The sequence below is a fragment of the Erpetoichthys calabaricus genome, chromosome 7, assembly GCF_900747795.2.
Source record: "Erpetoichthys calabaricus chromosome 7, fErpCal1.3, whole genome shotgun sequence".
In the NCBI taxonomy this organism is placed as follows: Eukaryota; Metazoa; Chordata; class Cladistia; order Polypteriformes; family Polypteridae; genus Erpetoichthys; species Erpetoichthys calabaricus.
The window spans coordinates 25,669,675-25,695,136 of record NC_041400.2 but is presented as its reverse complement, the minus strand read 5'-3'; the positions used below and the strand labels follow the sequence as shown (position 1 = coordinate 25,695,136).

General features: G+C 44.7%; 1 protein-coding gene across 1 annotated transcript; it reads right to left on the bottom strand.

Moving 5' to 3' along the window:
• Nucleotides 1-7,023: 7,023 nt before the first annotated feature.
• LOC114655080 (relaxin-3-like) lies at nucleotides 7,024-15,182 on the bottom strand. The gene is made up of 2 exons (XM_028805976.2): nucleotides 14,737-15,182; nucleotides 7,024-7,573 (listed from the first exon to the last, which is right to left on the bottom strand). Exons 1-2 carry the CDS (start codon nucleotides 14,945-14,947, stop codon nucleotides 7,254-7,256), a joined length of 531 nt encoding a protein of 176 aa, XP_028661809.1. The 5' UTR covers nucleotides 14,948-15,182; the 3' UTR covers nucleotides 7,024-7,253.
• Between the last annotated feature and the right edge of the window lie 10,280 nt (nucleotides 15,183-25,462).

Here is a 25,462-nt window from a genome sequence, read left to right as displayed (position 1 = left end):
ATAAGCTAATTAATTTTGGAATATGTTGTAAGTAGGGCTGGTGCCCTGTCCTGTGTTGCTGGTGTAGGCTCCAGTGCTCCGTGGAGCTCATTTGGGTTAGGCAGGTTTGAGAATGTTTTGTTATAATTAAAAGCTAAATGTATGTGTGACAATGTGAACATAGCGAGAACTGTGCAGATATGGCAGCACGGCCAGGCAAAGCACAAATCAGTGATTCATTATTTATTATAGCCTACTGCTTACTGTGTCTTTTTTTTGTTTTCATGCCTTGAAGTATTTTATGCAATTGCAAGTATCTCTACTTTACCTGTTGTGAAGTTTAATCAGAAATGTTATATATGCCAGCCTGTGTTTCACTGTAGAGAACAGAAATCTAAAAGTTCAGATGAAACTCTTCTCTCTTGTCAAACTGGATCTGAAAAGCCTTTGTGCATTTATTGTAAAGTTGTCCTTCATTTTTTTGCCACAGTGTGTAATAAATAAATGTGCTTCTGTTACTCAATATTAATGAATCTAAAAGATACACCTCTAATAAAGCATTGTGTGATTATTAGAATAAATCTGTTCCTTTACACAACAATTTTACTTGGTAGGTAAGTAAGTATGACCAGCAACTCCGTGTCAGTCAGATACTGTGTTACTTGTGTTCTCTAGAGGGTCCTTTTGAGCCAAACTCAAATGTTGCCTGTGAGGTAAAAATAAGTAAAAAGAAAATCTATTCCTTAGTGCACCAGTTTTACTAAGGTAGTAAGTAAGTAGGCCTGATACCTCCGTTTCAGTCAGATACTGCGTACATTCTGTGTGCCACCTTACTATTACCCTAAGTTCTTGTCTATAAGCCACGGCTTATCTAAGGAAAAAAGTTGTGAAAATGAAAAAATAGAATATCGGCTTATACATAAATCCGGCTTATACAGTAATCCCTCCTCCATCGCGGGGGTTGCGTTCCAGAGCCACCCGCGAAATAAGAAAATCCGCGAAGTAGAAACCATATGTTTATATCGTTATTTTTATATTGTCATGCTTGGGTCACAGATTTGCGCAGAAACACAGGAGGTTGTAGAGAGACAGGAACGTTATTCAAACACTGCAAACAAACAGTTGTCTCTTTTTCAAAAGTTTAAACTGTGCTCCATGACAAGACAGAGATGACAGTTCTGTCTCACAATTAAAAGAGTGCAAACATATCTTCCTCTTCAAAGGTGTGTGTGTCAGGAGCACAGAATGTCACATAGATAGAGAAAACAATCTCTAGCAAATAAATCAGTGGTGCTGTTTGCCTTTTAGGTATGCGAAGCACCGCGGCACAAAGCTGTTGAAGGCGGCAGCTCACACCCCCTCCGTCAGGAGCAGGGAGAGAGAGAGAGACAGAGTTTGTTTTTCAGTCAAAAATCAATACGTGCCCTTCGAGCTTTTAAGTATGCGAAGCACTGTGCAGCATGTCTTTTCAGGAATCAGCTTTACAAAAGATAGCAACGTGAAGATAATCTTTCAGCATTTTTAGACGAGCGTCCGTATCGTCTAGGTGTGCGAACAGCACCCCTGCTCACACGCCCTACTTCAGGATCAGAGAAAGTCAGTGCAAGAGAGACAGAGAAAAGTAAGCTGGGTAGCTTCTCAGCCATCTGCCAATAGCGTCCCTTGTATGAAATCAACTGGGCAAACCAACTGAGGAAGCATGTACCAGAAATTAAAAGACACATTGTCCGCAGAAATCTGCGATATATATTTAAATATGCTTACACATAAAATCACAATTTAAATGACCGCTACGCGCGCGTGTTGACTCGGCGACGCCCAGAGCAGAAAGAACGCGCTCCGGCCACTTCAACCGCGCCATGCGTGGTGTGAGAGAGACGCCAATATCTCACTCTCTCTCCCCCCTTAAAGAAATTAAATGGGAGCGAGTGAGACCACTGACCTCCCTCCCTTCTATTAGTTATAGGTTATAGTACGTTCGGCTTATCCATGAGTACGGCTTATCTATGATACGATTTTATTTTAAAAATTCGTATGATTTTTGGTCTCCGGCTTATACATGAGTCCGGCTTATAGACAAGAACCTAGGGTACTTGGTGTGCCTTATCCATGTTGTGTCTTGTATCATCATACCTCGGTGTATGTATTCATGTGAGTGAGCTCTGTGCAAGTAAATGTGTTCTACAAGTACATACATTGAAGTGAACGGCAGTGTAGAAAGGTTCATTTGCATTACATGAACTTGGCACAACTCACAATAGTCAATCAGTCATTAGCCAGTACTACTTAAACCAAAACAGTAAATTCTGGCAGAAACTGCAGTTTTTCCAGAATAACACATCAACTACTTGAGGTCCATGTCTACCATCCTGGATAATTCAGTCAGATGACACCTCTTCAATATATGACTCTAGAATTTGCATGGTTTATGCATATCATGGGCTTGAGTAGCGTAGCATGTAATGCACAGTAGTCTGTGATGTGGAGATAAAAGCAACTACCACTCCTTTTTCTCAAGATTAAATATGTATGTCTTATCTTGTCTCTGGTAAGTTATAATTATTCACCCTTTAAGGATTAAGTTTGTTCTCTGCTTCTTTTCATCCTTGTAACCTCAAGCATATAAAACTAGAAGAGGGACAAGGGTTTAATATTTGAGTAAAGAGCATAAAATAGTGAGTTATGAAAACTTATCCTAACCCTAATAATAACCCACTTCTGATTTTAATTTGAGTACACAATAAATAGAAATAAAGTGTCAAGGACTGTCGCTCAGCTAAGGAAATCACAACATGGCCATTTCTTCCCAATACCTGGGAAGTTGACTCTCCAGACATGCCCTTTAAATAACTTACAAATGGGCAATGAAAAGAGGTGGGAAGAGGGAAGAAGCCTGACAAGTCCAATGATACCCAAGATTATCCCCTCAGTGTCTTCCTTTATCAAGCATGAGATACTGAACAGATATAATGGGGAAGAACTCACTGCTGTTCTGTACCTCATCCTCAAGATGGCCATCAATATGAATGAATGATTGGCAAACACAGGACAATTGGCATGTTCTGGCACATGTTCACTGGATAATTGTGTAAGGACTAATGAATTGTTTGTTCAGTTTCCAAAGAAAACCAGAAAATTGAGCTTATGTATGCCCAATGGAACAAAGTTAAACTTTATTTTGTGTTGTGGGTTCGCTTCCTGGTTCCTCCCTGTGTGGATAGTGCTTTGAGTACTAAGAAAAGCGCTATATAAATGTAATGAATTATTATTATTATTTTCCATTCAGAAAAGGGATGGCGGTTTCTGGTCCAGGTTGAGATTAAAGGGACAGTGTAAAACCCTCGTCTTATTCACCTTGTATTAGTTCCCTTTAATTGTAAATTATGAACGGGGTAACTGGGAATAGAAAGCAAAAATATACAGCTACAGTATGTCCCATGTGACGTCTGTTTGGGAAACGTCCTTCCATATATACGTTCATGGTCACGTAAGATTATAATAATTCAGAAATCTGATCAGAGAATGAGATGTAGTAGAGATGAAGTGAATTCAATAACTTCCCACACACAACACGTGTCTCTCATGTCTCTTATATACATGGGGATTGCACTACTAGTGCTGTACTGTACTTTCTACTGTTATTTTAATGTCAACTTTCCCTACTTACAAATACGTTTCCTGTTGTGACAGTGGACACTAGGTGGCACTATTGCTCACCTTTTCCCCAACAGACAAACACACTGGACACAGGTTAAAAGTACTAAAAATATTTTTACTTTTTTTTTTATAGTGCCCCAAAGCACCTCCACCACAACAAACAGGCAAAAACTATAATAACAATACAGTAATTATAACAATTCTCTCCTCCCAGCAGCTCCGTCAGACTCCCTCCCTCGCTTGCTGGGTCTCCACTAGTCCTTTATGTAGTCTTTGACCCGGAAGTGCTTCTGTCCTTCAGTCCGTGTGATTCCTCAGCACTTCCGGGTCAGATGGAGAAATGTATTTTCTTCAGCCCGGAAGTACTTCTGTCCTTCCGTCAACATGACTTGGGAGTACTTCTGGGCTACTGTGTATGGGAAACAGAAGTCCCCGTGTCTCCCTGCAGCGTCCCCTGGTGGTACCCTCGGTACCCAGCAGGGCTGTGCAGCCGAACTCCATCCCCCATAGTGCCCTGCGGGAATCTGGAGCACAGCTAAGCTGCAAGGAAGTCGCCATCTCGCGTCCTGGGGGTGTCGGCTGGGTTGAGCTGCCGGCCGTCCTTCACACTGTATAAGAGTGTTTGTTTCAACAGCAGTGCAGTCTCATGAACTGCACCTCTGTGGAGCGCCGTTGCGTTATTCTGTATTTAGTCAAAAGAGGTACACTACTGTATCTCATATAGCTTACCTAATCTCTCTCTCTCTCTGTACAGTCCAACATCTGTATATCTGTCCGCTTTTCACAAGAGAACTACTTAACAGATTTAGATCGGGTTTTTTTTCTATAATTTGCTTGAACATTCCAGTTGATTTTTATGACTTCTGTCATCATGCTAAGTATCATAGTTCGCTTGTGGTGCCGATTTATTTGCATGAATCCGAGAGAGAGGCTACAGTCCGAGGGGAGGGGAACGGGGCCCTCCTCACTCACGTGCCAGCCTCCGTTCGAGTCGGTCTACCTCTCGCCACATGTTGGAGCGTACCTTATCTCTGCTTAACTAGCGATACGTGTTTGTACAACAGACATTATCATCATTAACAGATTGTTAAGGTGAAACGCTTGATATTCTTGAGAGAGAGATCAGAGCTACAGTACATGTGTTTTATAGAAGGTACCTGCTGATTGGCAGAGATATCACGGCCATGTGCTCTTCTCTGCACACAGGAGACGCTCTCCCGTCAGAGCCGAACACGATCAGATACAGTGTCAGTGTTTGACGTTGGAGCGTACCCCCCTTCTTCTTGGCCAGAATTACATTTTTTTAGTTGATTTTTAAAGTTTGTCCTGTTTCACTACTACGTGGGTGGAGACGCGGGGGACAGCTAGTACTGTATATTATATGGTGTTCCCACAAAGTCCAAATTGTATAACAACCATTTTCACAGAACGTATCATTAATGTTAGGCGGCGCACACGTGTATTGACTTTTGTTTTATAACTTAACTGGTTTTTACAATCTAATTTGTTAATAAGAACAGATTTGAATGTGATGCTTGACTGCATCTTGAATACGCGGCTAGGGTGGGTGATCTCTCAGTGAGGTCAGCACTGGAGGCCCTGGAAACTGTGAAGTCTCCTTGGGGTCTTTCATGTTCACTTTTATGTTGGCCTGATTTAGAAAGGACCGGGTTCAAAACAGAGTGTCATGTAAAGCAACAGCAAGGACATCCTGAGACAGTATGGCGTCTACAGCCACTCCGAATGATGAAACCGGAAATGTCATCAGCAAACTTGTAAATAATAATGAAGCAAATCAAAAGAGAGCAAAACACAATACGTTAGTTTAACTCCCAAAAAGGTGGCCTTTGTGAGTCCATTTACCAAAAAATGAAATTGATGTTTTTTGCCGTGGTGATTTTAGTAGAAGAGTCAACTCAACTCACGTAAATGACTGACTGTGATAAAAGCCGTGAGTGACGCCTGCTTGGGCTGCTTTTCTATGGGATTTCAGTCAGTCAGTCCTTTGCTAAACCCACTTTGTCCTGAACAGGGTCATGGAGGTCATGTGATGGCAGGCTGGCTTTCCCCCCCAACTCCCTGCTCTTTGTGCACCAGGACTGTTACAGACAGATTGGTTATCACTTTATCTGAGAAAGCGTCCTACATCCGTGTCCATATATGATGTAACTGCAGCTTAACCGTTTCAAGGGGCCAGCAGCACTGGGCACATGGCAGTCAATTGTAGAGCCCACACGCAAGCCAAGCCAGTATTGAGTCACCAGTATACCCGTCTGTGTGTCTTTGTAGATTTCAGAGAAACTCCAGAGTACCTGAAGCCCATCAGACAGTAGGACGACCTGCAATCTCCAAATGGACAAAAATCACACTTAGAATTCAAACCCAGCAGCTACCCCATTATCCATAAATTACCTGTTGGTATTCCTACTTTCTTTGCCGTTTGTGTAGTGCGACATTAAGTCTCAAACTTAAAATACGCAGGCACACAGAGTGCTCAGTGGTGTCAACATGTCGACCTTGCTGTTAACGTCCAAAGGGAGATTTCAAGGCAGGGCCTGTCAGATGCCAAGGTTTAACAGGATCTGGTTGTAAAATCCACGCAACGCACCTCCAGCTCTGAGATCAGGGATGACTACCAGTATGGCGGGTGACAGTTGTGTGATGTGATGTACATGGAGTTCATTCTGGACATGCTTTCTGGGAGATTTCACCTGACAGGGTTTAAGGTCCTGTTTTCTACCTTTTTTTGTTAAGTCATCGAGGTATGCTGACGTAGCTTTTGCATCTTGTCTGCTTTGTTTTCTGTGCCTGTGTTATGTTTCGTGCTTTTTGTGGGCCACCTACCAATCCTCAACAGGAACTACCTTATCGATGTGAAGGGTCTCCCACAGTTCCTGATGGTTCATTTCAAATACGCTAGGGAGGGAGTTGGTGAGTGTTCCTTGTATTTTTTGCTGTGGTTTGCTGTTATTATTCATTTTGATTCATGGATTTTGTGACCATTTTGCTCAGTTTTTTTGACTTTGTTTTTGGATTGTGTTTTGGGACTCTACACAGCCTCCCTGTACTCAAAGATCATTTTTGTGATAATAAATGCTTTATTTTATAAAGATCCTCCATGATCCTTTTTGCATTAGCTGGGGTTTTTGACATGTTTTCCCCCTCTAGTGGTCATTTTAGAAGGTTTCTTGTAACTCTAGTGCTTTAGGACTCTCAATCATAACCGACACACAGTCAGGTGATGGCCGCAAGTGGACGGCTCCTATCCTGACATGATAGGATGGTGGACATTAATTGGACAGCAATGTAGATGAATGAGGAGACCAAGCGCTCCTCCACTGAGTAATGAAGTGTATAAGGCAGGCAAAACACGACTCTGACAACAAATGAAAATGAAAAACAAAATAACTTTATTATCTTCCAAGAAACATGGCACAACCCTGAAACAAATGGCCAGCAAGGGCAAAACAATGATTCACGTTGGAGGGTGGGATCCCTAACTGCACCATCGGTGGTCTGCTAGTGAGTGTACAGAGTGTTTTCAAAATGATGCACAGTCCATGTACACATTTTCAGGTGTTTGAGACCCCTGTGAGATTTTGCCAGATGTGTTCGTCTCAACACAGTGCACTGATCTCCGCTCTTGTGCAGCCCCACTTACAGCAGATGGTGCCGATGCCCAGCGTTGAGTCCCGTTTCCTTAAAGGTGACTTCCTCCAAGTCGTTCCGGAGCGAGCTGTGAGACCGTTGGCCGTCTGATGGAGGTACGTGCTGAAGGCATTCGGCACACCCTCATAGTCGCCGTAATCGTCATAAGGATTAGACAGCTCCTTCACCAGGCCTTGAGCCAGGGCTGTGGCCATTTTCTGGTGCCACTCCGCTTGAAGGACATCTGCATCCTTGGAGGAGTCGCCATACTGTGAGCTTGGCAGAGATGCTGGGAGGGAATCAAAAAAAGGAAAGCGTTTTAATCATGTCACGTCTTAGTCAGAGAACATATTTATAACGCCTTGCAGACACTAAACATGCACATTTACAAGAAGGGAAGGTGCAGAATTATGTGCTTGTGGCATTTTCATTTCAAATGTTTTTTCATTTTTATTCTGATGCTTGTGATGCTCCCACACGGCCATTTCATGTGATTTGTTTTGGAAGCAGACACCTCCATTTTGTGTGTTTCTGAAGAGCCCGGCCATTTTGCTATTAGCAACGGTATGCCATTGCTGCCACGTGGCAGACAAAAAAGTTATGTGTGATGTCAATGAGATGGCTTTGCACTACGTCTTGCACCCAAGTCTTCGAATGCGTGAAATACTTTAGGGTGTTTAGTGCGTTTAGATCTCTCCAAAGTTTGGACTTGGCCCGTTTTTGACTGAGATTTCTGGTTAGCGTCTTTGTGCCTCAATGTTGTGGTTTCTCGTCTCTCCGGCTTTCATTCCTGCTCGATCCTGACCTCAGGTTTCTATCTCATTTTCTAGCCCATTTACTGGCTTGGCATCACAAAGGGAGTTGGTGTACACCAACAGTGGGTATGGACACCAAGATGTCCACCAGATTGAAGAACCTCACTGACTCCAGCCTGGGGACACTCATTTGTTTGTGCGTTTAGTTATTCAGGTGCTCGTCACAAAAATGTCCTTCATCACCGATTACTCAAGAGGTTCAGTGAGGATTTGTGTGATCTACACCATGCAAAAAGTGAAACCATTATCAAGTTTCTAAGGTTATTATTGTATCGAGACGTGGACTGAGACTCTTACTTGCGTACGCTAATCATCAGGCATCATAAATTACACTGTCGAAATGCCAGAAGAACAACGGCAACTGTAAACGTGTGGTGAAATGTTATAGTTGGACCTCCAGCTGCAAGATATGAATATGTGAAAATGGAGAATGGAGGACAACATCTCAGTAAGTACTCAACACTAGAACAACTGTGACAGCACAGGCCAGCCTGTTCACCTTCATAGTCGAGATTTAGGGGTCCCTCAAGTCCAGCTTTCCACCACACCACTTGGTAAATGCATTCTGTGGTTCTCTATGTGAAGAAAAAACCTTCTAACATTTATGTGAGACCAGCACTTGCATTTCCAGCCGTGTCCCCCGTGTTCTTGTTGCAGAAATTACTGTATTTCAAAGCAACAACAATATGAAGTCAACAAAACGTCTTACTCAAATTAAACGTCGAGGAGGAGCACAGTTGGCCACCACATTACAAAACAACTCCAATTCCTAGAAGCTGTGCGGAGAAAAGCAGCCAACAGTGTCTAAGGGGTCCTGGACCCTGCCCTGACTTGGGGGGCCGCCACATTCAGAACGCTGACTCCTGCCATCTCAGCTCCTCTGTGGCCACCAACTGGCCTTCTGTCTGCAAGAACATCCACCCCAGCCTTGTGACCTTATCGTCGGACTGTCATCTTAGAAAAGCGATTCTTGATTTAAGGACGCAGCTTCTCTTACTTACACATCTTCCTTGTGCATTATGTATCTTTTCTATACTGTACTGTTTGTTATTCTTAACTAAATTTAATTTACTTTTCTGCATGTAACTACTTCATTGTCAAACTGTAAAGCACTTTGAGCTCCATACTTTGTAATGAGAATGTGTTATAGAAATAAATATTATTTATATTGTCGTCTTGGAGGTCTTCTCCATTTTACATTCAGGGAACTAAAATGTCTGGACTCTTGAGCAGAGAAGGCGGCCTGAGGGGCCGATTTCAGTTCGGCAGAATTTTCCACGTCATCGATGAAATTGGGAATCTGAGACTCCCGCTGGAAATTGTGGTCTAGTGCGTCTATGACTGAAGCCAGGATGGCCCTCTTTATACAAAGAATCAGGAGACTCGGGAACAAACTAGCAAGTCACGCAGGTGAACCGAAAACCTGACCGAGTTTATGGCGCATCTGGAAGAGACATTAGAAGACGTAGCTGTGAGCTAACCAGACGAGCTTGATGGGAATCCATCACAACTCCAGAGCGTGCTGCAGCCGCTGGGACGTTACAGGTATGGATGAAGAGTGTGAGGGAAAAGTAAACGGAAGGCTTTAATCTTAAAATAATATGAAAATAATAACTAAGGAGCTACACCCCTTTCAGAAGCCACCACCTTTTCTAATCGGGACTTGTGGCCTTTAATCATTTGAAGTGCCGTTAGCCCCCCATTATGTGACCCCTCCTAGAGTGCAATTAGTCCCCAATTAAAAGTCATCTGCACCCACTTTAAGTGACCACTCTTTGACCTCCATTAACTGACCCCCTCGTACAGTACCATAAGCTGATTATATGCCCCACTAATTGGGCACATCCCCTGAGTGACCGCTAGTTGGCCTGCGTCCTTGTCACCTCATCAGCCCCCTCTAAATGGCATTGCTGTCCTTTCTCTTTCTTCGACTCCTGTGCCCCCTTCTCTTGCCTGTTGGGCTGCCATTAAGGAGTCCCCTCACCCCTAATAACAGGCAGTAAGGGGGACCGTATGGTGTCTTCCTCTCCTGATCTCGGACACAAAGTCATCTTTGGACCTTACCCTGTCACTTGAGAGCCATTGTGCTGTTTGACCCACTTTGTGACGGGCTGATGTGGATTTGCCTGGAGTGACGAGTAGAGCGGGAGAAGGGATGGGGGGGTGGGGGGGCGCCTGCTTCTTTACGAAGTCATTTTGTGAAGGGCAGAAAGGCGGCTGTCGGCTTGGAGAGGACCCTTAAATAAACGAGCCGATAAAGGACCGAAGCTGGTGGGCTTATCATAGGTGGTCTGATTTATTGGGTGCTCAGGCACAGCAAGCAGTTTTGATAACGCGAACTGAAAAAAGTGACAAGGTCAGATTAGAGCAGCTGAGCGTCATTCTCTGTGGCGCAGACCCTGCGGTTTAATCAGCTCATTATACCACCCAGATAGAGCATTTGTCAAATCTGGACTCGAGTGTCACCTTTCTGCACTGATAACGTGACATTTGGGCGACATTGACTCCAAGTCCACGGTGTTCATGTGTTGCACCTCAGACCCTTGGTGTGCTGTGACATTTAGAGTTTGTGACACACACGTCAGTGTTGATCTTCTGTCGCTTATTCAACACTAAACTCCCTTTCTCAAGTTTGGGGACACAGAATGCGAGGCAGGAATCGACCCCATCCTCCTCAGGGCCCACTGACACACACACACACACACATTCTCTCGTGTCAGGATGCTGTAAAGGCGTCGTAATCTGCACATCTTTGAGATCTGAAAACCCCCAGTAGCATACGTGGAGCCCACAGGAAGGCAGGCCAGCGCCACACACAGCACACTGATTTTATTTTAGTATAATAACTTCAAATGAATTTTGCACGTGATTTAACTCCAATATGACTCCAAATCTAATAAAAATGAATTCATTAAACCAATTCGACCTCAAGACAACCACAAATAGCAGCTGCAGACATTTGGGAGCGTTTACAGCGCTGTGTGAAGGTCGGCTCACGATGGCCACCTGCTTGAAGACGCGCCGAGTGGAAACATCACTGCTGGATCTGCACGGACACGAGAGGGGAGCCACTCGGCCATCGGGCTGACGGCCTTTCTTTCATCGTTTGTATTTATCATTTCTCTAGAAAGATTGAACCTTTGTCACATGAGTAAAATAATAAACTTTAAACACCAGTCCTGGAGGGCCGCAGTGGCTGCTGGTTTTCATTCTGACCCTTTTCTTAATTACTGCCCTGTTTTTGCTGCTTCTTTTGAATTAATTTTAATGGATTTGTTTTTTAAGATTTGTTCCTCTGGTCGTTCCTCTGATTTGCTTCATTTCTTTCCTTAAACGGCACCCAAACAGAAATGAAATGTGAAGTGAGTGACCAACAGGAGACCAACTAAGTCAGGGTCTCAAACTCCAACCAAGTTCACACCAAGAAGTTGCTTAATTGGAATTCAAATCTTGTTGTTAATTAAACCCGTTCTTTAATTCTGTGGCTTATTGCGGCTTTCATTGTGCGATGGCAGCCATTTCCAAAACTATTGATTTTCTCTTTTCTAAGAGCACCATTTTGTGGACCTGAGCAGATCCTCATTCCTGAGAACTTCATCTTTCTTGATTTTCAGATATCGTATGATGGACACCAGTTGTTTTGACTCATTTTGTATCTCATTATTGTTTGGCTGCTAATTAAGGGAAAAAAAACAATTAAGGGGTCTGAGTCGTCAAGAACAAGTCAAGTAAAATGAATTCAAAAGAAGTTAATTAGCAGCAAAAACTGGTCACTAATTAAGAAAAGGGTTAGCATGAAAACCTGCAGCCACTGCGGCCCTCCAGGACCGGAGTTGGAGAGCCCTGCTTTAAACTGTACAGTAAAGGCTGACTTCCTATTGAAGTCACAAGCCGGATTACAGTGACGGTGATAATAGAATTATTAGTTTTACTGTGCAGTCTCATAAACATAGAAATTCAAATTAGCACCTGAACTAAATGAATAACTGAATATAATCACCAAATTCAATGAAAGTGGAGTGTAATGGCTATCTTTAAACATTTACCCATCATTCCTCTTTATGTATCTTAGTCTTTGTATACAAAAAAGGTAACATCATCATCATCATCAAGTAGCTCTCAACAGTGTGAGGCTAACTATGGAAAACGTGAAGCGTGGAATCGTCAAGTCACACCGGTGGGCAACGGAGGACGAGGTTTGTGGAGTTTTAACGCAAGTCGCCCGTTTGACGGCTGCACTCCTGATCCTTTTGATTTTTATTTTACTTATTTTACTGTGTTCATGTCTCCTATGCTATGCCAATTTCAAGATCAATTAGTATTATTTTTGTTCTGTTTGGATTATTATTTATGTTGCCCCCTCCCAGTGTTTATGGCCAGCTGAGGCACTGCTGCCCACATTTACTTCATTTATTTCTCTTGATCAGCGGTCACTTAATCACCCGTCCATTTTCTACCCCCTGCCACTTGAGTCAGGGTCCACCCTGGCATGGAGGCCAGTTCACCCCCAACCAATTTAGAGTCGACGATTTAGAGTCTTAGACTGAAGTCGAATCAGTGATATTGTAATAGTGGACCACCCAGAGAAACATGGGGAGAACATGGCAAGTCCACACAGACAGCGGCCCGATCCGCAGCTCATTTACACCAAGTGGTGAAGGGCAAGGCAACCAGAATCATCAGGGGCTCCCTCGTCCCACCCAGCCCGCTGAAATCGGGAACACGGCACAAAGCAGAAAGGCTCAGGAAGGCCATCAGGCTTCTCAGTCAGGGTGAGCCCCTCAGCATCTGGTGGGCATCACTGGGCTCCTCTGATCAGACTCCATCCAGCATGTGTGGCACGTGGCATTGCTAGTTTACATTTAGACATACAGTACGTATACAGTATATACTGTCTGTACGTATATTCAGTACTGTACTTCATTTAGTTGACGAGTCTAGATATCCTTATTTTATACATTAGATTACATATTGAAATAAATGGATGATCTGCAGTCCAGCAGAGTCACAGAATCAAACTGAGAAATTCAAAGTCTCCGTGGGCTGGCTGACTGCGCCGCTGCACTTTGTGGTATCGTATATCGCGCCTTTGTCCTGCACAATGGTGGTATGTACAGTACGTTATCTCATAATACCATAAATTCCTTATGTTACTGTACCACTGTATGGTACACCTACAATAAAGTATCTATCTATCTATCTATTTAAAACGAAAAAGTCTTTCTATTTAGCATTATTACACTTTTCTATTTCTCGTTATTGTTTTTTCTCTCTGCTTTATATAATCTGAGTAGCAAGTCAGGCAGACATTTCGCACATGTTGTAACTGTGAAAGAAAGAAAGAAAGAAAGAAAGAAAGAAAGAAAGAAAGAAAGAAAGAAAGAAAGAAAGAAAGACCTTAAATCGTACGGAAGAAGCGCGAGTCCCGGGGTCACTTAAGCTTATCGCCTCCATCAGGACGAGCCCCTTCGATGCCGTCATTCACGTCCCGTTACGCGCCTTTGGGTGACCGCTAGATAGATTGATAGGAAAGGCAAAATATAACGGATATAAAAGGCGCTACATGAGATTGACTGATAGAGCAATAGTTTGATCGATACGAAAGATGTTATAAATGAAGCAGTAGACAGAAAGAAAAGATACTGTAGAAGAGAATAATAGATACAAAAGACGCTATAAAATATGCTATAGATAGAAAGGCACTGTATAATAGCACCTTTTTATAGTCTTTTGCATCTATCTGTAATTAACTGATAGATCGATAAATTGATAATTATGAAAGATGCTACAAATGATGCAAAAGATAGCTAGGAAGGGCGCTATATAATTAATGCAAAATACACTATAAAGGCTGCGGTATGAGATGAGATACCGTATGTAGATTGGCAGACCGCACTTTACCTGTCCCAGGGGTTTATTTGGCTTTTTACATAAACTCAATAAATTATGATAATAATAAATTATTATTATTATAACCGCAACAACCTCCTCTCAGATACACACCTGAAAGGCTTAAAAAAACGAAATCTTTTGACTTGACCAAAGATGAAAAGAGCAGCCGGTCATAGTGAGGACTTCAAACCCCACAGGTAGCCCCCTGTTCTGAAGTCAGCCGTGATCCCTCCCCTCAGTCCTGGTCCTGTGGTCGGCTTCAATCCTAAGGCGGGCGTTTCGAATCCCAAATGCCGGAGTGAATGTCGTTTTATAAAAGATGGTCAGACGCTTTTTCTTACTTTTACTAAAAGTTCTGGCTTGGGCTATCAGGTCATCGGGGGTGCCGTCTCGTGTCCCGGTTGACGGCGGTGCTTACCGGACGGCCACTAAAACGGCAGCGGGCTGTCTGGTTAAACATCTCACCGTTTTTATTGAACTGCTGGCGTACTTCGCCATTCTTAAAGTTTAAAACAAGTTGCCCAAAAGTTTCTGTCTTTTCGTTAACGTTTTCACCGAATCGCCGGCCGGTGGTCCTATTCGCATAGCTGTCACCGGGTGTCCGGCACACGACTCGGACCGGGGTGGGGGCAGCGAGGAGTTCGGCGCAGCACTTCGGCGAGTCTCCCTCAAGTCATTCCATTGAGAAACGGCATCGGACATCAAAACAAACCCCCAAGAAAATCAAACCCGTAACTCTACTCACAGTCTGCCGGTCCCACCGGCGCAGCCGCCTCCACGTCCAGCCGTTTCCACCGCGAGCCGCCGCAGGTGAAGATGACCGCCCTGATGAACTCCCTGCCGCACAGCTTGACCCCATACTCGCCGGCTCTGACGCTCTTGCCGGTGCCCAGGACCCCCGGGCACACGCACATGCTGCCCAGGCACACGATGACCAGCGCCACGAAGCGCAGCATTTCGACGGAGAGTCAGCGGCGCCTGTTGCTTTGTCCGACGGCCGGACGCCTGTGCTCGATGAGGACGCTTCGTGCCTGTGAGCCGAGTGGCTCGATCAGTCCATAGCAGGCTGGCGCCGGCTTAGCAGGATCGGTGTGGTGGGCGAGTGCGAGCGACCAAGTGAATGAACACTTTGGTTCCGTCCTGCCTGCAGAGTCGCTCTGCGTTGTGTCTCCGCTCCCCCTTCCCATCCCTCTTTTTATAGTTTCTCGGGCACCGCGGCTGTGACTCACTTGGAGCTCGACTTTTTTCTAACCCCCCCAAATGGCTTCTTTTTTTACCCCCCCCCCCCCATCTCCTTTGTTCTCCGTTGTCACTTCATCCGAGTCCGTGCCCAGATGTTAACCCCGCGATCTTCACGTCGTCCTCCTTTGACATCCACGCCGTTCCTTTAGCCGCATTATGTCCCAACGTTTAAAGGCCAACAAGCCATCCGACCACCGTTCAGGTCCGCCGACTCGCTTTAGTTCATTAACCGGGCAGCATGAAGATAATGGTAGGAACATATCCAGGACTGGCCGGCTCATTTAGGGGTTGATGGCGTTTGAATCCCAGTTTGAGTTTCCGCTGGGGTGCCTTGTGGTGTGAAGTCTTAAGCATGCCGGCTTTGTAATGCACACTTTGTGGGACTTACGTGACTTTTTGTATTTGTGCTTTGGAGTAAGTGTCTTAATATGTGAACGAGACCGACATCTTTACTACAGCAGGCGACCGAGCAGCACAGCAAGTGGCCAAGAAGACCTGAACGGAACCCGCGGTTCTGCAAGCGGCACAAGTCCTTTAAAATTAGAAACCACCAACCATTTATAATGTGCATGGGGTCTTTTACAGAATCTGCTGCTCATCTCCATAAAAGGTCGGGAACCTTCATGTGGCTGCGTCTTCAGGTGACAATTGGCAATCGCGGTGACGAGCCCCGTCGGCCCCCAGACATTTAAGATCCCGCTGCTCTCGTCGCCTTCACTGCAAGTCCAGTTCGGGGGAATAAGACGGATTGGCGTCCCATCTACGGATATGCAGTGTTTGGTGCACTGAGGGGGTGCTGGCCACCGGGCAGAGGGCAGATTTCCTCGGCATTTCAAGAAAAAGTCGAAGTGGGCGCACAAAACGCGTAGAACTTTCGCATTCAAAGGCGCTAATCGGGGGCAGCACAAGAAGCGAGTAACCCCGGACGGGACGCCTCTCGGTCGCAGGTCACGCGCTCACACTCGGACACACAGACATACAAACACAGCGCGCGTGCATTCAGTTTGGGAAAACGGGTCCTGTTCAAAAAGCGGACGCCAAATTAGGGAGCAATAAATCGATATTAATCTCAAGGACCTGGGGGGCGATGTTAACATCAGGGACCACCTCACGGACCTTAAGGTTAGGGTGGTGGGGGGGAGGGGGGTTGGTCAATCCTAAATCAAAAGTACAGTACAGTGTCCAGACCTTACGAGTCTGCTTTTTGGCGTCCGCCGACAGTTACAGCCCTCGATGTTCTCTTTAACTCCCGAACGTTCGCGTTTAATCACCAGATCGTCGCCTCGTTTTGTTACCCTGTCGGTGTAGTTTGTGTTTCCTGAACGTCCGTCGTTTGGCTGCCAGTCTTGTCTTTTACTGTCCCGCTGATGACTCCCACGCAGCAGGGCAGCTTTGGTCAAAGCCGGCTCAGGAGCGTAGCGGGGCCGCCTCTCAGCTCCGTGCACTGGGGTTCAATTTCTTGCTCGCATGTTAAGATTTGCAGAGATGGGGGGTTAGCCCCAGCTATGGATGTGTCTTGTAACTCGGATAAAAATTACAAATGGGAAGTAGGAGGGAGAGGGATTGCCGCCCTTCACCTTTCGCGCAATGATCGGGGGCTGACACGGGTAAAAAGAACCATATTACTGTATTTGTTTTCACTCCTGCCTCAAATGACCCCTAGCGACGCCGCCGGCCAAGGCGCTCCCTGCCTGCGCGTTGCGTTTTCTCCAAAAGTCAGACGACATGCTGACTGGGTGGACTGGCGATGCTAAACTGGCCCTGGAGGAGAGTGAGGGACATTGCGTACTCTCTGTGATGGTCTGCCACACCACCTCTCTGCTCTGGGCGGGTGGTCCTCGTGGGGTCTCTACGTTCTTCTACTGTGCAGATCCGCTTCACGAGCGGACGATGCGGTGGGTTACTGCGTATGCTCAACGCATTGTGTACTGAATGACATTCAGCAGATTAAAACAGATACTGTACATGAACGTGTTTAAAGTAATTGATATTTTTTTCATTTATTTGTATCTGATGTATTTCTGTGTCGACTTCACTTCATTTAAAGGACGTTTGCTCCGCCGCGGATTCGCGTTAACGTTGCTCTAAATGTAGTTGCGTAAAACTTCTGACCTCCTCTTTTAGTTTATTTGTTATCATATTTTACTACCGATGACAAAAATCCTAACACCGCCGTTTTAACGAATGGCTCTGTGAAGAATCGTTTCTCAGAATTTTATCTTTTGTTGGCAGATGAGTGGCAGGCGCCGTCTAACAGAGTTCTTTTTCATTTCTTTTCTAGTTTTTAATCCCCCCTTCAGTGGTCTCCGATTTTCTTTGCCCCCCCCCCCCCCCCCCCCGACCGTTTTGCGCAGGTCGACTCCCCCCGATGGCCGCTGAACGGGTCAGTCACTGCAGCCCGGCGTGCGCCCACATAAAGGAAAAGCCGCCACGAACTGCGCGTGCGTTTAAAAATAAATGGGAGAAACGGAGAACAAAAAACCAACTTGCATTCATCCATCTTCTTAACAACAACTTATCCTGAGCAGGGTGGCATAAGGGGGCTGCGGTTCTATTCAATAAGGGCGCGCACAAAAAGGCGACTTTCAAAAGGGCGACCTCAATTGGGCGCGGAGAATAAAAGCGCACATAAATAAAAGCGATCTTCAAAAGGGCGACCTCAATTGAGCGCCGAATAAATTAAATTAATTGTCCTTGATTATGCTAATAGACCGCATCTCGAATATCTACGTGGCATTGCACATAATCTACAGCTTCAAGTGTAACTTGCTTTCACCTTTTTATACATTCAGTCATTGCCTTAATCTAATTTTCTGTAATTTTGAAAACAACGAAATATAGAGAGCTTTAGAAATAGTTCGTTAGAAGTTCATGCATTAATTAATTGGATGTTTTAATATTCTTGCTTTCACATTGCCTTTATCTAATAAATTTTCTGTAATCATTTTGTTGCGTTTGCCTTTATTCGCTGCGCCCAATTGACGTCACCCATTTGAAGCACTCCTTTATTTATGCGCGCAGTTATTCGCTGCGCTCAATTGACGTCACCCTTTTGAAGATCGCTTTTATTTATGCGCGCAGTTATTCGGCGCCCAATTGAGGTCGCCCTTTTGAAGGTCGCCTTTATGTGCGCGCCCTTATTGACGGATACCCGGGGCTGCAGCCTATCCCAGCAATCATCGGGCTCATGACAGGAACAATCCCGGGACGGGACGCCAGTCCATCACACGCCACACACATGCATACACACTGGGGTCAGCTTAATATGGTAACCCACCTAATCTGCATGTCTTTGGACTGTGGGTGGGATTTCACTTACACACTGAGAGAACATGCAAACTCCACACAGTGAGGACCCAGGATGCGAACCCCAGAACAAAAAACGTATTTTCAAAAAGTAAAACAAAAATGCGCAGTCTGCTCCATTTTAGGATATGGGACTGTAAAGTGGCCCGCCAAGCTCAGCAGACGCTCCTGATAAAACATCCCATTGTGTTACATTAAAGCACATTTAGAAGAGTAAAAAATCAGAGAATAATCACATTTACTCCTCGTCACACACATTTTCAGCCCCTCAGCTCCCCCTCACATGTGTCTCCTGCACTTACGGCCCATCTGGTTCCTGCCTCGGTCCCTGCCTCTGTGGTTTCCCATGTCCTTTTCTTTTGGGAGGACAGATTTGTGACACCCAGGGACTGAAGACCAACTCATCTTTTTTCACCACTCAGAAACCCCTCGTCTTGATTGAAGCCCCTTTTCTGTGTTCAGTCTGAGTGATTCGACTACAGCTCTAATCATTTCAGAAGCGATCATTCGGACAGGACACTCTGGTCCACCTTGCAGGCGCCGAATGCCCTTCAGTGTTGTCCCTCTTGTAAAGTGACCCTTGGTGACAGACATTTGAGGAGGCCACCTCAACATGGCTTCAAATTGCAGAGAGAAGCTCGGTGTATATCAACTGAGTATCAGGCCTTTTTGGAGACCTTGGATTCAACACTGCAAAGGGTACCTGGAAGGTGTAAAGGAGGTCACAATGTCTGGAGCACCAAAACTGGGAGGAATGGACCACTTGAGCTGAATGCAAGTGGTGAATTGTTAGTGGATCTCTGAGCTAGTTGTGGGTGATTCACAATGAACTCCGTATTCCATCAACATAAGCCAAAGTCTACGTAGACTTAAGGTCATCAATCGACTTTGTGGTCTTCATGTCCAGTTTGATTCCCCATGTTCTGGTCACTTGGGTAAAGAGAAGTAAAGTCGGTGTAGCAGCCCTTGGTTTTCTAAATTCAAGAGAGTCTCTGATGGGTGCTTTGATTTTCTTTACGTCTCAAACTTCAAATCCATTTATTAACCTTACACCGTCATGCGCACCGTCATGAAAACTATAAACAAAATGAAAATCTAAACATACATTTTTAATATTTTACATACACACATTTCACAGAGAAAACAGAATAAATGAAACAGCAAGTAATCAAATTTGCGTACCTCGCTCCGCTTACCAAGGGGGCAGCCATTTTTTTTTTAAAGATTAGGGGGCTTCACCCCCTGCTGACTTCGCTCAACAACCCCGTGTTTGGTTTTCCGGATACGCACTTTTAAGGTTTTTTTATTTTCCTTTGAATTGTTGCTATTTCATTAGTTTCACTTTTATTTCAGAACTTCATTAAAAAACAATATTTGGAATTTTTCGAGTCCCAAAATGCTGAATCTTTTAAATGAGGTCGGTGAGACATGAGTTTAATGACTTTGTACCACAATTCAGGATAGGTTTCTCTGTTTGGAATTTCAGCAGACAAACCGATCTGCATCATCATCATCATCATCAGCAGTTAATAATTTATTTTGCAAAGTAACCAATAAATGCATGTGAGGTAAACCCCATTTTTGAAATTCTCTGACTTAAACTTCAAAGCCTTACAATATTTACATACTTCTGACATATCACCTGTGTCCATATATTCGATATCTATTCGCCTTTTCGTTATTTCTCCGAGTAATAATTTCTCTTTGTTTGCGCTAATGCAATGTTTACTTTCTTTGTTCTGACACTCTTGTTTTTATCTGCTTTCATAATCTCTAACCTGCTCTGCATGTGTACAGCGCCAATGTTTTTGAACGTCTTTATGAAGTTCTACTTTGTCTTTTAATTCTGAGCCTAATTAGACGTGCTTTTTTTTCAATTCCACTTGTTCTGGGCTGATTGTTACTTTCCTTATTTTCTGAATTTGCACCGAGATTATTCTTTTTCTTTTTAGCATTCTTTATTCTTTTTCTTTTGGAGTCTCTTTTTTCCGTGCTGCTCTTTCTTCTTCGCTTAGTCATCGACGTTTCATCTATAACGTATTGTCCTTAAACGCTTTCTATGCACCGAGAGGCCTGGATCTGTGTGTGCTCAAAGCTTTTACACGACTGAGTGTTTTGCTGCCCGTGGTCTTATTTGATATTGGCTGTAAGTAGGACATGTCTTGCAAGAATCTCATGTTCTACGTCCCTGCGAGTTGGTCCTGAGTCAATCTCTTGGCACAAAGTCTCATGTTTAAGGTCCCTGTGAGATGCTCCGTGGCCAATCTCTTTCATCTCACAGGTCTTTTAAGTGTCTTCTGTGATCTTCACGTGAAGTTCACGTCTCGTCTCCCGTCTTTCTCTCCCAGGATTTTTTTTTATAATAGAGAGATTTGTCCGTTTCACAGATCAGCGTTGGCCTGCTGTTATCTGCTCACTTTCGGGCGAAACAGCAAAGAATCGAAAATGACAAGTAAAGTAACTTGTACATCAAGTAAGTAGCGAGTGCACAGCGTAAGCAAAAATGTTCACTTTACACTTCAACAACTTAATCAAACATAAACGTAATGATAGCGTTCAAGGAAAAAGAAAATGAAGTAAAAAGCCACGATAAGTTCCTCCAAACTTCATTACATCATTATGTCCCCTACGTGCAGAACAATTTCGCTGTCATTTACAGTCGACACTGGACATTTCAGTGAAGCATCAATGACAAGTGCCAACCATGTCACCAGCTCTGCTAACTTTAGTGATGGGTTTCTTGCCAACTCTACTACTGAGTGACCTGCAAAATTGACAAACACTCTGCCAACAAATGGCGAAGGCCTCGGATCAGCATGATATACACGAGCCCCCAACTCCTCTGTTACAGCCGGTAAGGCGCACAATTCTGCGGCTCATTGGCACAACGGATAACAGCGCGTGGCTGCAATGTGGGCCTTTGGTGTTTTGGTGATAAGCAGCATTGCCAGACGTCCCGATTTGAGTGGGACTGTCCCGAATTCAACTTCACCCACAGTAATCCTCGGAGACAAAGTTTCATTATAGGGCCAGGCTGCCTGGGGTGAGACCTGCTTCCAAAGCTTGGATCTACTGGAGCTCTGTTCCAGCTATTATTTAGTTTTGAGGTCTGCTCACCCTGAACCCGACACCTCTGGTGCACAATGAAATACGTCACAGCTGAGTGGCACACAACTGGCACAAGAATTAGCACTTCCAAATCTAATTTCATGGTCCTGTCCTAGAAGAGAGTGCCTTGGGTTGGCAGCTGCCCCAAGCTGAGGACTTCTTAGTTTTGCTCATAAGTGAAGGTGGAGATGATTGTGAAGTTGACTAATGCAGTGCAACGGCAGCAGTTTTACGGCCACCGTACCGGACGGTGGTGATGAAATGGGTGGCCACTCCTCAATCTACATCTCCATCCTCACCTACAGTTGCAACCTTCGGGCAGAGGCTGAATGAATGAGTGTGTGAGTACAAACACCTGAAATGGGGGCTGCTGGTCACGCCCTTCATGACAGGCCGAGGACTTGGCAAAGCAGTTTTGTCATTAGGATGCCTGCTGGGCCTTGCACAGGAGATGCAGAAGACAGGGCCCACTTGGAGGAGAATAAGGGGCAGCAGCAGGACATGCAGGGGGGGTCATATGTGTTGAATGTTCTATGATCATCTGGAGGAAATTGCTGGGGATGGGAGGTTCAATTGGCCCAGCTCTGGGTGTTCCTATGGTGACTCTCATCAGTGATAGTGGAAAGAAAATGAGAATGAGGATGGTGGGTGACACAGTACTGCCATCTCATGGTCCCAGCGTCCTGGGTTTAGATTCTGTGCCAACTAATTGTCTGTGTGAGGTTTGCATGTTCCCTCTGTGCCAGTGTTGGCTTTGCTCTTTTGGGTGCTCCAGATTTCCTCCCACATCCACAAACACCTGCCAGCTTGGTTGATTGGCGATTCTTAATGTGTCAGTTCCTGTGTGGTGTGAGTGGGCCTGTGATGGTCTGGTCTGTCCACTGCTGCTTTCTGTCTTGCGCCTGGTGCTCCCGGGTGGCCCTGACCTGGAGTAGGAGGGGGTGACATTGCTATGGGCAGGGAGTCGGAGTCTGGTCATGAGACAAGAGATGAAGGGCGAGGTGGGGTGTGGCCTATAAAAATGTCATTGCCCCCATAGGGGTGCATAGAGTCAGCCTCATATCTCAGCCAGGGGAGGAAGGTTCAAATGCTTGTTTGGTGTCTTTATCGTACATTTCTGATTTATTTGTGTGGGTTTCTATTTCTTTTTTACGTTTTATTTATTTGTATCTAAGCCTGTGTTACATTCCATGTGTTTTCTGGAAAGGTGGAACTACCTGCCAATCACCTCTAGGAACCTCCCTCAGCCTATAACTGTGGAGGGTCTCCCACAGTCCCTGGCGGGTCACTGTGAATGTGCTCCAGAGCTGGTGAGTTGGGGTCTTTTGTAAAATTCTGGATTTTTTTGAACTTCTTCTCTGTGTTTTGACATTGCTATTGGAATCTGTTTTGTTGACTTTGCCCTGCCTTTCTCCTCCATAGACTTTTTCTTTGTGCCTCCAAACAATCTGTGAAAATAATCCTTTTTATTTTATACAGATTCTATGTAGCCCTTTTTGTATCTAGCCAGGGTTTTTGATGTGATTTCACCCTCAAGTGGGCATTTATGGGGCTAACGTGTTTTGGGACTCCTAGTTTGTGGCAGTCGGCTGCACCATTAAAAACCAGGCCTGCAATCAGCCAATCTCCCCTGTATAAACCCAAAATGTCTGTGGCTGTTGGCACTGGGGCGGTCTTCTGATCACACAGGGTCTACAGGCACACCAGGCTGTGATCAAAGAAATTCCAGGAAACCTACAGGAAAATGTTGTGGCCATCTTTCAGTGTGTAGTAGCAAAGCTCCAGCTGTGATCAGTGTAATCTGAGACCATTTCAGACAGCACATTACCAAGGATTGGCAATTCTCTCAGATTGTCTCCAATAGCACAGCATAATATATTTTATGGCATCTCAAAGAGCCCTTGGACAACATGCAGGGGGTCTGTAGTCCTCTTCCGCCTTGAGTAAAGTCGGCAATGCAGAACAATGAGATCAGTAACAGAGCAGAGAAGTGGAAATTGCTGCTCACCTCAAGACTCAGCCTGCTGCCCCGCTCTCCTTGTTCAGCTCTCGTCTGGGGCGTCTATGGGCAGACAGTGAGGCCTGCTCTGGTACAGTCGATCAATGTAGCCAGCACTCTAACGGACCTCCAGAGTACTGAAGATGGACTTGGCTAATTGAGCTTCCAGATGACACCTATAAGAACAAGTAGTGCTTTCTTTTTTAATCTTTTGTTTTATCCCCTTGAGGTGAAGGCTATTGATGGAGACGTCATCAATGATCACAGATGGGCTGTTGTGTAAAACACAGAATGTCCATTTTCAGAGCCTTTAGTTAATCTGCACACACAAAACAGTCCAGCTGTAGTAATCCTTCATGTCATTGTACAGCACATTATACAGCACATACTGGAGAAAACTGGTGGGCAATGAGGCTTTGCGGCTAAGACTGTGGACTGGAAACCAGGAGGATGGAGGTTCAGCTCCCACAGAATGTCACATAACGTGCCAGAACTGCTAGAGTCAGCTATGATAAACTGTAGCCATAGTAGGAATTGTACCGTCACACGCTGACCAACACATTTCCTCTCTCCAGTGCCATGACCTGGTGCCTGATTATTAAGGTGGTTGGAATGAAAGCCAGCAGGCACCATGGAACTCCATGGAGTGGCTGGAGAAATACTGATGTGCTAGATTTGTGAAAAAGGGCTTGTAGTTCGGCTACGTCCACACACCTATGTTTTTTGTTTAATAACACAGTCATTAGATTCCATTTTTGTCTTTCATCTCCAGAGCGTAATGCAATGTGGACGGGTAAAAATGCAGATTAATTATGCGCTGATTGGCTCTTCTTTATTACGTGGCTCTGTCCTGACTGGACAATGACAGATAGTGCTCCTTGTGGCACTGTAAAATGTCACTGGATCTGAACTGACGTGACTCTCAGTCGGTATTCTTAGCTGCTTTGCTCGCCTTATACTAGTGAGTTACTGTCAATAACAATTCCTCACTGTCAGTTCAAATACACCAATCTGTGTTTTAGGTTTTTTGTATTCACCATTGCTGATCTTCATGTGAAGCACAAGCTGCAAATAAATGTCTGGTGTGGAGGGCACTTTATCCTTCCGTATCCGCCAGTGCACGCAGGCCCACTGCAGGCAAATATAGTATGGACGGGGGTTTGAACAGTGCTGGTTTCATTTTTGTATTTGTTTTTTATTAAGTTTTCATATTTATTTATTTATATATTTATTCTAATTTATTTTGAAGTGGCAATTTTTGTTTGTTGCGTGTGCAGTCATTGTGTTTAGTTTTTCATGTCACCAACCATATTACTAACATGTAATGTCAGGAGGTTGCGTGTTATCCCATCACTTCAAGGAAGTATATAAAGGTGACTGGATTCTTTAATGAAAATAAATGTGCGTGGTGTTGAGAGGGTAGTCTTTAAAAGATTTATTCTGAGCAGCAGATCAAATGTCTTCTTTCGGCTTCAGTTTTGTTCAACGTTTTGAGCCTGTTATGTTCTGTTTGACCTCTTGATATGCTGGCCTTCCCTTTTGTCTCTGATTATGAGTTTTTGTCTTTGACACCTCCTGTGGCCTCATGTATAACGTCGTACATACAATTCACACTAAAACATGGCATACAAACACAACTGGAAATGTGCGTATGCACAAAAAATCCAGATGCATAAAACTGTGCGTATGCCAAGTTCCATGCACTTCCCCTTTATAAATCCCAATCTACGTGAATTTTAACGCATGTGCATGCTCATGCGCCTACAGCCCCATCCCGTCTCCTCCCTTAATTTTGCATATTTGACGATGCAAATTA

What these genes read in the sequence shown, in the direction of transcription:
- LOC114655080 (XM_028805976.2), bottom strand. Translation starts at nt 14,947, where the DNA reads ATGCTGCGCTTCGTGGCGCTGGTCATCGTGTGCCTGGGCAGCATGTGC. An exon ending in GCCGGTGGGACCGGCAGACT is followed by an intron (nt 7,574 to 14,736) that starts GTGAGTAGAGTT and finishes ATTCCCTCCCAG; the next exon opens with CATCTCTGCCAAGCTCACAG.